The sequence below is a fragment of the Sorex fumeus genome, unplaced genomic scaffold, assembly GCF_029834395.1.
Source record: "Sorex fumeus unplaced genomic scaffold, SorFum_2.1 ptg000072l, whole genome shotgun sequence".
In the NCBI taxonomy this organism is placed as follows: Eukaryota; Metazoa; Chordata; class Mammalia; order Eulipotyphla; family Soricidae; genus Sorex; species Sorex fumeus.
The window spans coordinates 14,956,815-14,972,098 of NW_026606129.1; the positions used below are offsets into that span (position 1 = coordinate 14,956,815).

Consider the following 15,284-nt stretch of genomic DNA (forward strand, 5'->3'; position numbering starts at 1 on the left):
GCTTTTTCAAAGATAGCTGATAAACTTTCAGAAAATACATTAACAAGTTAGAATTCTAATAGCAAGTCAGAATTCAAGCTCAGGTTTCCATGATGTCAAGACCTTTACTCTTAACACAAAATTTTCTCCCAGAAGAATCATGTAAAATTTCAAAATAAAGTGTGAAAACCCCTGTTTTCCTCCAAATGGTCATGCTACCTTTAAAATAATTTAAAAAATAAAACAGGGGCGTGAGCGATAGTATAGCGGGTAAGACATATGCCTTGTACATGGCTGACCCGGGTTCAATCCCTGGCATCCCATATGGTCCCCCAAGCACCGTCAGGAGTAATTCCTGAGTGAAGAGCCAGGAGTAACCCCTGAGCATTGCTGGGTGTGACCCAAAAAAGAACAAATAAAATTAAAAAATAAATAAGACAAAACACTACTTACCAACCTACTAAATCCTCCATACAGTATGCAAAACCCTCCTTGATAATCCGAAAGATCTACAAAACCTTCAATATTTCTATAGTCGTACGAACAGAGGACTCTGTTGGTTGCAGGATTAATTTGGTCAAAACCTCCAGGAGTTACTTCCAAAATGACAGGTTTTCTAGTATCACCCCAGTGATGCTTATAGCAGCTATATCTCTAGAGAGAAAGAAATAGCATTATTTTTAGGTACATAATTCTAAAGTTTCTGCTGAAACAAATAAAAACCAAAGCAATATTATGAATACTTTGAAGTACTGTCCAAATTTTTAAAACACTTTTTTTTAGCTGCTGGAGGTTATAAGTACTTAAGAAAGTGCAGGGGTTGGGGCTGGAGTGATATGGTATAGCAGGTAGGGCTTTTTGCCTTGGATGAGGCCGACCCAGGTTCCTCAACATTCCATATGGTCCCGAGTATTTCCTGAATGGGCTGAGCACATGCTTTGCAGGAAGGAGGCCTGGATGTAAGTCCATGAGACTGTCAGGAGCAACTCTAAGCATGGGGCTGGAGACGGTTCCTGAGTAAGATTAGATGTGGAAGATAATATATCCTCCATTTGTAATTAAAGATAAATATTGGGGCTGGAGCGATAGCACAGGGGGTAGGGCATTTGCCTTGCACACGGCTGACCCGGGTTCAATTCCCAGCATCCCATATGGTTCCCTAAGCACCACCAGGAATGATTCCTGAGTGCAGAATCGGGATTGATCCCTGAGCATCGCCAGGTGTGACCCAAAAAGAAAAAAAAAATATTAAGGTAAGCCAATGAAGTAAATAAAAAGAGAAAGAAAGGAGAAAAGAAAAAAAAAGAAAGAAATCCTATATAGGTTATTATTCAAGAATTTATCATGAGAAAGAGTTCACACATTTTGAGGCAAATTACAGAATCAATTTAAAACAATCTGAGCTAATTCAGCATGTTAATATAGATTTTCTTTCAACACATATAAAAAAGATGACAGCTATAAGCTCCAGGTACGAGCAGTGGTGGTGCCAAACCTCATGGGACAGGGGAGGAGTGGGCACTCCTCTTTTCCCCCGCCCCATGAGACTCTGAGATGATGCAACACACAGACAATGTCTACTTAAGCTCCCACATGGCCAGGATCCAGAGACACACAAACGAACCTCGGACCCGAGCAACTTGCTGCAACGATCTCTTCAGACCATAATTATTAAAAGTTTAGAATTCTTAGGGTGCGTGGCCACTCTTGCAGCTGCGCAACATTATACTGGATCCAAAACAAACGATACAAAACACATTATCTAGCAGTGTCTTTTTGGCAGGTATGAGTGGCAGTGAGTCTGGTCTCAAAACATCGAAGGTATAAAGTAAAGAAACAGAGCATTGTGCAAATTGTCTGCCACACAGGCAGGGGGAAGTGCAGAATGGGGAGTCTGACTTAGAAAAATGATGAAGTCTGACTTAGAGCTTCTAATCATATCAAGTAGAAGGTTACCTTTACAAGAGTAATCACCACAGTAAGTAAAACTGCACTTTGGCAAATATCTTAAATCTAGTATCAGAAAATATTAGAATAGTCAACATCTTTTACTGTGCCATTTTATTCTTAAAAAACAGAAAAAGTGTAGCTGAGGCCATTCATCAAAAACTATAATAGAAGAAAACAATTTAATGGCAAAACAAAGCAAAACAACAGCATCAAGTACAAAAGTAATCATCCTGCACCCACTCAAAAAAGCCACTTTTCTACCCATCAATATGAAGACTGCAGCTAACAGCATTTACGGTAAAAATCAATGGCGTGTTTGAGAATAACCATTCTTATACTGAAATAAAAGAAATTCTCTGTACACATTCAGAAGAGTATGGTGCATTAAAATAAAAACATACCAACACCCCAATATTAAGCTCAATAACAAGATTCACATAGGATCGTATCATATCGAGTCCTCAGCATTACTGCTCGATGGCATTATGCATACTGAAGTTCCATAGATCCATGGAAGGAGAAAAGCCTGCATACTCCAAGAAATGCAGCTGGGGCCTTGACCCTGCACTGAAGAATGAAGCAGTCGGCCACCTCTCCAGGAGTGGCACAGAGAGGCCACAAGAAAGGAGGCGCTCCTCTGACAGCTGTCCTTGTTGTCAATCTCCCCACCCATCCTGCAGGGGGTTCTCCCAGCCCACCCAGCTGATAATCAACAGGGAAGGAACGGTGAAGGAGCACTGAGGGAAAGCAGATGAAAGAGTGACCCTCCCTCCGGACTCAGAGATGGGGAGAGAAAGAGCAAGAGGAAGAGAAGAGAGGGGGGAGAGAGAAAAAGGAAAGAAGAGAAGCAGAGGGAGAGAAAAGGAGAGGGACAGAAATACAGAAGAAGGGAGAGGTAGGAGAGAAAGTAAGGAAGAGAGAAGGATGGGGGGTAAGAGAAGGGAGAGGGAGAGAAAGAGACAGAGAGGAAGGAAAAGAAGGGCAGGGAGACAGAAGGGGAGGAAGAGAAGAAGGTGTGTGTGTGTGTGGGAGAGAGAGAGAGAGAGAGAGAGAGAGAGAGAGAGAGAGAGAGAGAGAGAGAGAGACTTAAGCCTGACTTAGAATCTATAGTGGAGCAACTGAAGGCCTCAGGACCAAACACAACAAAGGCACATCAGCTCAGCATCTGGGACAGAATAAACCTGAATTTCTTGGTAGGAGGTGCAGGTGCTATTTATTCCTAGTGTAATCTGAGGTGAACTAGCCTCCGTCCGTCTTCTAAAGACACTGCTTCCAACTTGCAGTATGACAGATATTAGTGGAGATTAATTAGCAGAGGGAAATTTAGAAACAAAATCTCTTATGTATGGACCCGAAATAGCTGTGCACAAAGAAAATAGCTGTGCACAAAAACATGAGGCACAAAGAAAACTTACTGCTAAACTAAAACAAAGATGAGCACACGGAGATATGACTTATAGCAATCTGGAGTCAGAGCTGTAACCCAGCAGGTAGGGTGCCTGCCTTGTATGCAGCAGACTGGGGCTCGGTCCCTGGCAGCACGGATGGTCACCCAAGCCTACTAAGAGTTCAGGAGTCAGCCCTGAGCATTGCCAGGTGTGGCATAAAACCAAACAAACAAAAAAGGAACCTGGCTGTGGCTTATCAGGAACAAGGGAGAATCAACTCTGACTGCCATTATGATTTTTTTAAATGGCTTCTGGGCAACCAGCCAATGGTTTGAGATCAATGAGGCTTCTCGGATACTAAAGCAAGCATTAGAACATCCCTAGAAAGGATGAGGGTGTCTTTAAAGAGAGGGGAATGGAGCTTCTGACAATATCTTAGAACTCAGTTCCTGCTAGAGGCCAGAGTTCTGAAGACTGCTATCAGCTGAGGCAGGATTCTAGCTCCTACCCAACATGATCACCCCCCATCCTGGCTTATAAAAGCAGCATCTTAAAGAATGGCAGCATTTTAAGGGGGGTGGGAGAGGGGAGAGAACCCCTGTCCACTCTGTAGAAGACCGATTTAGTTTAGATGTTGCTGAAATGACTAGAGAAGGCCTCAAAAAGTTCAAACGGTTCCAGGAAGCAATTATGACATTCCCCAAATGGTCAGTGTAAGAACACGTAAGGTACTGGAGCAGACGCGGGGATAAAGAGGCCTTCATTCATTGTTGGTGAGACTGCTGACTGGTTCAGCTTCCTCGGAAAACAATATGGACATTCCTCAAAAAACTAGAAACTGAGCTCCCATACGATCCAGCAATGCCACCTCTGGGAATATATTCTGGGGGCCCCAAAACACACAGAAGAAACGCCATCTGCACTTCTATGTTCATAGCAGCACTGTTCACAAAATCCAGAACCTGGAAACAAACCAAGAGCCCGAGAACAGACAACTGGATAAAGAAACTATGATAAGTCTACACAATGGATTAGTATGAAGCTGTTAGGAAAGATGAAGTCATGAAATCTGCTCCTAAATGAATGGACAAGGAGAGTATCATGCTGAGTGAAATGAATCAGAAGAGAGATAGGTATAGAATGACTGCACTCATTTTTGAGTTATAACATAAAACAAAAAAACAGTATGAAGCTAATATCCAAGACCAGGAAAAACAGGGACTAGAAGGAATGGTCAATGGAAGCTTGCCACAATGTGTGGGGGCAAAGGACAGTTAGGATAGAGAAGGGTCCAGTATGACAGCAATAGAAATGATCACTTGGACAAGAACTGAATGCTAAAATTAGGTAAAGAGATACCTGATAACCTTTCAGTATCTGTATTGCAATCATAGTGCCCAAAAGGAAAGGTGGGGGTGGGGGTGGGGGGTGGGAGTGCTTGCCATAGAGGCAGTCAGGGAGTGGGTGTGGAGGGGACGGAGGGAAACTGGGAACAATGGTGTTGGAAAATGAACACTGAAGAGATGGGTTTGCTAGAACAATGTATTACTGAAACCCAAACATGAACAACTTTGTAATTGTGCATCTCACTGTGATGGAACTAAAGCGAAAAAAAAATTCTTTTTTTTGCTTTTTGCTTTTTTGGGGGGGTCACATCCAGCGATACACAGGGGCTTCTAGCCCTGCACTCAGGAATTACTTCTCGGGGGACCATATGGGATGCTGGGACTCAAACCCGGGACAGCCACGTGCAAAGCAAACACCCGGCCAGCTGTGCTATCGCTCCAGCAATTACATACTGAATGTAATCAATTATTGTAAACAACTTTAGAAAAATAAAATTAAATTAAAAAAAAAGAGTACAGGCTATGGAACTATTCTTAAAAGAAAAAGCAACACTTGAATATTTTATTTGAAATAAAAGCAGCTATTAAATACTTACCCTTCCTGTGATTTTTCCTTCTGAAAAATCTGTTCTAAATCTCTGAAACAGAAAACGAGAATAGTTTTAGGCAAAAGACTCTAAGGAAAACTCACAGTTCAATCTTTCCTGTCTAAAACAAGCTAAATCCCAACTAGGAAACTTGGTATTAAAAAATGTTATTAAAGTTACAATTTAATAACATTCAATAGAAAGTGTGTGAAATTTCATTAATTAACAAGAGATATTTAAACATAAAACCAGATTGTTCTGCATACTGCATTTACAAGATTACAAGACTCTTTAATACAAAGGATTTTCTAGTCTTCTAGTTAGAAGTAAAAATTCAGGGTTAAATTTAAGATAAAAAAAAATAAGAATAAAGGGAAGAGAACTATGTTAAATTACAGAGTTTTAAGAGTACGAAGATTTACAAACAGAAGAACTGAGGTCTTAATAGATTTAGTCTTACCAATGCTTCTGTGAGAAGTTCTGTTCTGTGCTCTGTAGAAAATTTTAAAGTTTCTGATTTTCTCCCACTGCCTTTTCTAAATGTGAGGTTGAACTCTGTTCCTTGTCCTTTTCCAACAGGGCTGATACTGCAAATGTCTCCATAAGGCCACTAACAAGAACAAAGCAATTCTTGCAATTGGTGTCAAAATATAGTGAAATGCAGCTTTTGTTTGCAACTTAAATTTCATAAACATTAAAAGAGAAAAGTTCTATAAAATACTGACAACTAGAAGTTATGTCTTATAACAATTCTATAAAAAAAGTTTTAATAGTTTTAGGTCCACAGACACAGTATTTCAAAATCTTATATTTTTTTATTAATGACATTTTTTTATTAATGGCATTAATACAAAGCAAATAAAATATAAAGTAATGAGGGACCAGGGAGCAGGTGGTCAATGGGCTAGTTGTTGCATACTTGGCATGCCAAGGGTCTGGGTTTCACCCCGGAGCACTGTGTGATCCAAAAGCCAAAAGCAAAGTACAAAGAACTGAAAATAACTGGGGAATAAAAATACATGGTTACTAGAAAATTTTGTTTAAAAAAAAAAACCCAAATCTGTAAACCATGCTGAATTTGAATAAAAATAAGGGGCCAGAGCGATAGCACAACAGATAGGGTGTTTGCCTTGTACGCGGCCAACCTAGGTTCGATCCCTGGTATCCCATATGGTCCCCCAAGCACCGCCAGGAGTAATTCCTGAGTGCACCACCAGGAGTAATTTCTGAGTGCAAAGCCAGGAGTAACCCCTGAGCATTGCTGGGTGTGACCCAAAAAGGAGAAAAAAAAAAAGCTAGAATACATTGATTTTACTTTGGGGGGCTACACCTAGCAGTGCTCAGGGCTTACAAGTAGCTTTTCACTTAGGAATCACTCCTGGTGGGGCCCAGGGGTTGAACATGGTGCCAGGGATTGAACCCTAGTCAGCTGCATGCAAGGCAAGTACCCTCCCTGCTACACTATCTCTCCAGGGTAAGTTAGAACATACTGAAATGGATATCCTTGTTCAGTTACTCTTGCCTATACTGAAAGTGATTCTACTTCCAAGAAAAAGAATTTGAAGGGCTGGAGCGGTAGTACAGAGGGTAGAGCACTTGCCTGGCATAGGGCCAACCTGGATTCAATCCCTGACATCCCATATGGTCCACCGAGCACTGCCAGGAGTAATTCCTGAGTGCTGAGAGAGGAGCAACCTCTGAGCATCACCAGGTTTGGCCCCCAAAAAAGGGAAAAGAATTTTCAAGAATGATACTTGTAACTTCTATACAAAATATTAAGAGCAATAACTCAGCTTCTAAAATTTAAAAAACACTTACCAATTTTACCTAAGAAATAGCTACAACGGGAACATATCTAAGTTATAACCTTAGAACTTACAAATAAAAATACACACACACACCCTTTTATTTATTTAGTTCCCTGACAGATACTGAGCATTATATAATCTCTTTAAGCTTCTTTCAGACTTGGCTTTTGTTTTGTTTTGGGGCCACAAGTCAACAGTGCTCGGGGGCTACTCCTGGCTCCATGCTCGAGGGTCACTCACTGGTGTTTGGGCCGGGGAGCAGGTTGACTGGGGATTAAACCTGGGCCTTCTGCATGCAAACATGCACTAGGCCCTTTGAGTTATCTCTCTGGACCTCAGATTTGACATGTTTAATCTAAAGCACTGACAGCTGGTAGAGACAGTTCCAGGGGTTAAGGTGCTTGCCTTCCATGCAGCCAATCTCCATTTAGTCCCTGCACTGCGTATCATCCACTAAACACTGCCAGGCAGGAGTGATTCCTGAACTCAGAGGCAGGAATAAGTCCTGAGCACCACTGGGTGTGATCCCCAAGCCCCCCAAATTGCAATAATAAAAGTAAAAATAATGTACTATTATCAGGCCAGAATCAAAACTGTGTAAAGCTTCAAGTAGGGACAGGATGGTAGATAGCTCAAAGGCTTGAGCACAGCCCCGGTACAAAAGCATGGTCCCATCTACCCCTCCAAATACCCTCTGGTAGACTGGGGACACCAGCACCCAAGTGTCTGGGTGTGGTCTCTCAGCCTTTAAGCACTGCTGGACAGGATATCCTGACATAAAATAATAAAATTCAAATGGGTTCAAAGATAAAATGATTGAAATAATTACCTGATTTGTTACTTCTAAAGTATTAGGATTATATGTAGTAATTGCGTGGGTTCCAACTGAAAAGACACGCTTATATCTACAAAAGAAGACAAAAAATTTGTAAGTGTTAAATAAAACATTCTGTAAGAAGATGTATCTCACCAAAAAATAAAACAGAACAAATAAAACATTTCAACAGACTAATGGTGACTTAATACCTTAATTTTATATAAAAATGTATACATTTAAAACATTCTAAAATGTTATTGGTATTAAGACAACCACTCATTGTATTATAAACTGGCAAAATTCCTACAAAGAAAAGCATGACCTTATGTAAGCAATCTTATTATTACTAAAGTTAACAAAGCACCATATAAAGATACCAAAGATTCTACACAGAATTTTTTTTTTTTTTTTTTTTGCTTTTTAAGTCACACCCGGCAATGCACAGGGGTTACCTCTGACTCTACACTCAGAAATTACTCCTGGTGACCATATGAGGTGCTGGGAATCGAACCCAGGTCGGTAGCGTGCAAGGCAAACGCCCTACCCACTGTGCTATCACACAGCCCCTAGACAGAAAAATTTTAACTAAAAACAAAGGATGTTGGGCTTGTTCTTCAAGCTGTGTTCTCCACTGAACATGCATGTCACTTGCTTGTCTCTGTTATTTTCACCTGGAGTTCTCTCCAGAACAAGTACTTCTCCCATATTTTCCCCTCACATCTTTCTAAATGAGTTTCAATAAAAACTTTCTTGCATCACCAAAACAAAACAAACAAGGAAAGACACTGGGAGGCTGGAGAAAGAGTACTGTGGATAAGGAGTTTGCCTTGCACGCACCAAACCCAGGTTCGATCCCCATATCCCATATGGTCCCCCAAGCACTGCCTGGAGAAATTCTTGAGTGTAGAGTCAGGAGTAAGCCTAGCGCATTGCTGGGTGTGACCTCCACACCCAGGGAAAAAAGGGATGTATCTCCAAGAAAGGCTGGAGCATGTACTTTGCATGCAAGAGTTGGTGGTGGGAGGTGGGGACGGGGGGGGGGGGGGAGGGGGGGAACGGGACACATGACACAAAGGCGAGACAGTACAGTGTGTAGGGCACTTGCCTTGCATGTGGCTGACCCAGATTCAATCCCCATATGATCCGCTGAGCACCGCCAGGAATGAACTGACTGAGCCAGAAATAAGCCCTGAACATCATCTGATGTGGCTCATATACAACAACAAAAACAGTTCTGAGTTTGATACCTCAGGGTCCCCTGAACATTGCCAAGAACAACCTCTAAGCACTAAGCAGAGCGCAATACTTCAGCACTGTAGGGAATGACCTAAAACAAAAGACAGTGCAGGGCTGGGGATCTGGCCCAGAGCATGCTGGGATTAAACCCCAGCACTGCCAAGGTAGGCCTGGTTTCTCCCAATCCCACAAAAAGACACTGTAGGGGCTGGACAGGTGAAACAGGAATTAACACACCTCTCGTGTGGTCAACTCCAGTTTGATCCCAGGTACCACACGGGGTCCCCTGAGCACCAAGCCAGGAGTAAAATCTGAGCACTGCCAAATACAGTCCAAAAATCCAACCTCCCTTCAAAAAACAGGGACAAACACTGCAAACTGTTTTTTACAATATCCTTACACAAAAACCATGGTGATACAAAGGAGGGGAAAAATGATGGCCTACAACTGGTCAGTCACAATCATATTCTGAAATCGTATTTACTTTGGAAATCGCCTACTACATGTGCTGCAATTTTATAGGGCAATTTTCACTTCTAACTTCGCTTCCTCACTTCCTATCCATTTGGTTTTACCAATAATAACTAATTTTTTTCCTATCAATACTCCTTTAGACTAGCATTTCTCAACCAGGGAGGATAAGGCCTCCCAGGGGGCACAGGAGCCACAGAAAAACATCACACAAACGGGAACCCTGAAGTGAGACTCGGGGGACAACAGGTGGGACAGGAGGATCACAGAAAAGAAACAAGCTCGAAGGGGGACACGGTTAGAAAAAGACTGAGAAACATTGCGTTAGGAAAGGGCTTCATAAAAATTAAAGTGGAAATTAGAAAACGCATGAAACAAAGAATAAGGTCTTTGAAAATAATAACATCGGAGAAGCATTAGGAGGTCTAAGAAAATGCAAAAACAAAATTAAAGTAAGAGGAAAAACTGTATAGCCTGCCTGCACACTGAGGCTGTAAGGCGCAGCCTACAGTGTCCTCTGTCATTATGTAACCTGTGGTTGGCAGAAACAGCATTATCAGATATTACTCTAGTTCAGCTCCAAATTGTTACCAAAAGGATCCTCTGCAGACTTAGTCACTACTCTCTCTAAGACATTAAAGAAACTTCCGCCACATGATCGGTTACTGATAAGCACACAAAACATTACAGCACTTGGTCCCTTAGAAGTAATCTATAATTATGTTACAATTGTTTGAAAACAGAAGTCATCAAGATGCTCACATCAATCTACCACTTGAGGGAAAACTAAGGATCATTGAAATGTACAATTCTGCTCTGGGGCCATATCCAGGAATGCTCGTAGCCATTCCTGGTTCTGTGCTCAGGGGGACCATAACAAACAATATGCAGTACCAAAGAGCCACACGTAAGGGCTTAAGTTCTGTATTATCTCTGGACCATAAAGGCAGGGTTTTTTAAGGCTGAAACAAAGAACTAAGAAAACTGCTATTCTTCTCTGAGTATGCTGATTTTTCTTTTTTGGTCACACCTGGCAATGCACAGGGGTTACTCCTGGCTCTGCCCTGGCGGTGCTCAGGGATACTAGGAATTGAACCTGGGTCTGCCGCATACAAGGCAAACGCCCTACCCGGTGTGCTATTGCTCCAGCCCCTCTTGAGTATGCTGATTTTGTCTTTAACTTTGTTCAATGGAAATTAACCAGGAGCTGGAGCAGTAGCACAATGGGTAGGGCCTTGCCTTGCATGTGGCTGACCCAGATGTGACCCACAGCATCCCTGACAGTCCCCTGAGCCCCACCCGGAGGATTCCGGAGTACAGAGCCAGGAGTATCTCCTGAAAACTGCTTGGTATGGCCCCCCGAATATTAACTAAAGGGGAAAAAATTGCAGACAAATATTCTAAGCTTATAATAATGCTAATTTAGGAGCTCGTTGACAACTAAAAGGAAACTAAACTAAACGGAAATCTTTCACTGAAATCTTTCAAAATGATGTTTGTTACTCAGAGCCACCAGAGTCCTGACGTACCATTCTAAGGCACCACACTATTACCTAAAAAAATGGAAAGAACAACAGTTACCGACTCCCTGTGCATAGAATGTTTGCCCTATCTGAGGCCTGACTTGGAATAAAGTGGTCTCCCACCTGTCAAAAGTGTGGTACGCTCCAGCGCCCCAGTAGGGTTTCCCCAAACCGCCCAAAGAGTGATCCCTGAGCAGGGAGTCGGGAGTAAACCTTGAGCACTGCCAGCTGTGACTACCCCAACTGACCCCCACCCTCAACCCCCAAAAAAGGTGTGGTGCACTCATTTAACTTGTTACTACTCAGAAGAAACAGAAGCTAGACTTAGTAACAGTCAGCAGGTGCCATTTCTTGAACTCTCAGTTTATTTATTTAAGGCATTAGGGCTGGAGTGATAGCACAGGGGTAGGGCGTTCGCCTTGCACGCAGCCAACATGGCTGACCCAAGTTCGATTCCTCCGCCCCTCTTTGATAGCCGGCAAGCTACCCGTGATGTATTTGATATGCCAAACACAGTAACAACAAAGTCTCCAATGGAGATGTTACTGGGCCCGCTGGAGCAAATTGATGAACAATGGGAGGACAGTGACAGTGACTTTAAAAGCATCACACACTCCATTACTGTAGCCTTCAACCTTTCAAGCATGCTGAGGGTAGCAATTCCCATTCATTTCTCAGAGCATGTATACCCTGTACTGATGAGAAAAGCTACTGAAAAATGGCTTCATCTAGAAGTCATGAAATTTACATACAAGTGGTACTACATGGAAAGTATATTAAGCGAAATGAGTCAGAAAGAGCGGACAGACACAAAAAGATTGCATTCATCTGGGGAACATAAAGTAACATAATGGGAGACTAACACCCAGGAGTAGCCGAGACTAGTACCAAAAATTTTGCTCTATGACTTGGAGGCCAGCCACACGTGCTAGGGGAAAAGGAAGCTCAGATAGAGAAGGGAGCACCAAATAAAGGGTGTTGGGAGGATCCTCCCAGGATGGGAGAAGCATGCTGAAAGTAGACTATAGACCAAACATGATTGCCACTCAATGCCTCTCTTGCAAACCACAGAACACAAAAGGAGAGAGAGAGAACAAAAGGGAATGCCCTGCCACAGAGGCAGGGTAGGATGGAGGAGATGGGGGGTAGGAGGGATGCTGGGACCTGTGGTGGGGGAGGATGGGCGCTGGTGGAGGGATGGGTACTCGATCATTGTATAACTGAAACCCAAGCACAAAAATTTGTAAGTCTATAACTGTACCTCGTGGTGTTTCACTAATAAAAAAAAATTTTTTTTAAAATGGCTTCATCTACCCCTAAGGAAAAGAAATGTTCACACCCAATATTTTACAAAGTGGGTGCATATCTAAAAGAAGACTATAAAACACACTCTGGTATATTTTCAACAACAGTCACAAAGTTAAGACACTGTTGCTTTTCTTTGGCTCTGGAGAAGCCCCTGTTCCCGTTGAGCCTGAATCTCTTGTTCTCTCCCCTCACATTTCTCCAAGTAAGCTTCTCTAAATAAACTTGTTTTACTTTTTAAAGTAAAAATTACAAAGGGAAAAAAACCTGTATAGGCTAGTCTCAGGGCAGGAAAGCTGCTAACCCTCTGCTATGACTACCCAACCTCACCATCCATTGGTAACATCCAAGAGGATGGAAAATGGGTACAAAACTTTCCTCTTGTCACCCATGGTTCTTACCAAACATCTTCCCAGACACAGAAAACCAGATTTATCAAAAGAAGAAAGAATAATAACTGATCAAAATGCAGCTTTTGCACTTACAATACATACATAAGCTTTTCAGAAGGGAAGGGCCAAATGGCTTGACTGAGTTGGGTGTTACAAAAGCTATTAAAAGAGAAATGTTTTAAAATGATACTTTACAGAAGCAAAGAAAATTAAAAACAACAGAAATACTTACTTTCCCCTCCATGAGTGTTTTGTTGTGTAGAAACATGCCAGGTCCTTATTCTCCCTAATTATATTCATTTTGCGTTGAAACCTGTAAGATAAAAGTACAGGTTAACGTCGTGAAGTGGTATCCTTAGATTTTCCTGATTCTCCTATACTACCCTTTTGAAATTGCAATGAGTAACTGAAAGGCCTGTCCTGTAATGTTCATTTTATGCATAGCTTCTCCTAAAAAGTCCACAAAGGTTAAAGCAGCGGGGGCAGGGAAGAGGGGGCTGTAGAGAGTATGGGGGGAGATGCTTACCTCGCAGGTAACTGGCCCTGGCTAGATCCCCAGCATCACATATGGTCCTGTGTGCAGTCAGGAGTGATCAGAGCACAGTGCCAGGAGTAAACCCTGAGCACTGCTGGGTGTGCCCCTCCCCCAACCAAAGCAAATCAAAACGACAGTGAAGTGCATGTTCTCCCCACTGCCTTCAGCACACTATTCTGAGACGGTCGGCTCTCCCTACAACACTGGGTTTCTCTAAACAACACTGGGAGGGAAAAAGAAAAGGTCAAGGTAAATCAGCACTTCTTCCACCACTTGCTAAAGGCAAATTTTTATTTGCTTTTTTGTTTGTGAGCTACACCCAGCTATGTTCAAGGCTTCCGCCTGGCTCTGTGCTCAGGAATCACTTCTGGCAGTGCTGAGGAGTGGGGGAACCCTATGTGGTGTCAAGGATCAAACCAGGGTCGGCTACATGCTAGGCGAGAGCCTTATGCCCTCTGCAATATCTCTCACCCAGATATATATAAGATTAGCATGTTGACTATACCTCAGAACTGTGTAAAATCCTAAACCCATTTACTTCATAGAAAACATTCAGTTAGTTTGATAGGGTAAATTGTAATTTAAGTAAAAATTACAAAGGGAAAAAAAACTGTATAGGTTAGTCTACTAGTGTACTGTATAGGAACTGTCTACTTAGTATAAAACTGACAATAAATTTTGAAAATTTATGGAAAATAAACATGGTCATTTACTTTTGTGACTTGGCTCCTCTCCCTTCCTAGTTTATTAGAAATGCGCTCTCTCTCTCTCTCTCTCTCTCTCTCTCTCTTACACACACACACACACACACACACACAGTTTTGTCATTTTATTTTTACTTGTTTTTGGATTTCTGAGTGACACCCAGAGATGCTCAGGGGTTACTCCTGGTTCTGCACTCAGAAACTACTCCTGGAGATGCTCAGAGGACCATATGGGATGTCGGAGATTGAACCCAACAGGTCACATACAAGGCAAATGTCCTACCCCACTGTACTCGCTGTTCCAGCTCATGTACTTTTTTTTTTTTTGGTGGTGTTTGGGGAGGGTTTTGGGTTACACTCAGCAGTACTCAGGGATTACTCCTGTCTCTGCATTCAGGATGGGGCTCAGGGAACCATGTGTGGTGCTGGGGATTGAATCTGGAAGGCAAGCATCTCCCCCCCCCCCCCCCACCACCACCACCACACTGTACTATATCTCCTGGCCCCTAGAAGTGTCCTCTTGAAAAGCTACATAGATACCTAACAAAATGCCAAGAAGGTAAACTCAACAGTGTCATTACGGCTAATGAATCTTTCTTTGCGTCTTTATACACTGCCCTTAACTTTTCAAACATCAAGTATTCCTTTTATAATTTTAACATAAAGCCATCTCTACCTAGAAAAGTATTATAATAATAGGGCTAGAATGATAGAACAGCGGGTAGGGCGTTTGCCTTGTGCATGGCTGACTCGGGTTCAATCCCCGACACTCCATCTGGTCCCCAGAGCCCTCCATGAGTGAGTCCTGAGCGCAGTCAGGAGTAAGCCCTGGGCACTTCTGGGTGTGGTCCCAAAACAAAAATTTTAATAAGAACTTTTCTGTTTTAAGATGTAATTACATACCATGGAACTTTTGTTTTTGAGGTGGGGGTTGGGGAGCACACCTAGCAGTGCTCAGGGCCTACTCCTGGCTCTGTATCCAGGGGTCACTCGTGGCAGGCTCAAGGGACCATAAAGTGCCAGGGATCAAACTGGGATCAGCTTTATGTACAAAGCAACTGCAGTGTAAGGCAAGAGCCTTCACCCTTGTTCTGTCTCCAGCTCCCAACTTTCCCTTTTGAAATGTAGCATTCAAGGAATGATCTACTATCAATAACTCTGCTTTTAGATTTTTATTACTCCCCACCAAAGAAACTCGGCTAGAGAGATAGTGCTATGCATGCAGCAGTCCCCACATCTACAT

The 15,284-nt window shown here is 42.5% G+C and overlaps 1 protein-coding gene across 1 annotated transcript in view; it reads right to left on the bottom strand.

The window, feature by feature from the left end:
• DNAJC13 (DnaJ heat shock protein family (Hsp40) member C13) overlaps positions 1–15,284 on the bottom strand; it is a 127,655-nt gene that overhangs the window by 99,335 nt on the left and 13,036 nt on the right. Inside the window, exons 2-6 of the mRNA XM_056129669.1 lie at positions 13,035–13,115; positions 7,888–7,963; positions 5,711–5,860; positions 5,260–5,301; positions 433–633 (exon numbers count right to left, since the gene is read on the bottom strand). Coding sequence (XP_055985644.1) covers positions 433–633; positions 5,260–5,301; positions 5,711–5,860; positions 7,888–7,963; positions 13,035–13,102 — 537 coding nt within the window. The 5' untranslated portion in view covers positions 13,103–13,115. The remainder of the gene's footprint in view (positions 1–432; positions 634–5,259; positions 5,302–5,710; positions 5,861–7,887; positions 7,964–13,034; positions 13,116–15,284) is intronic.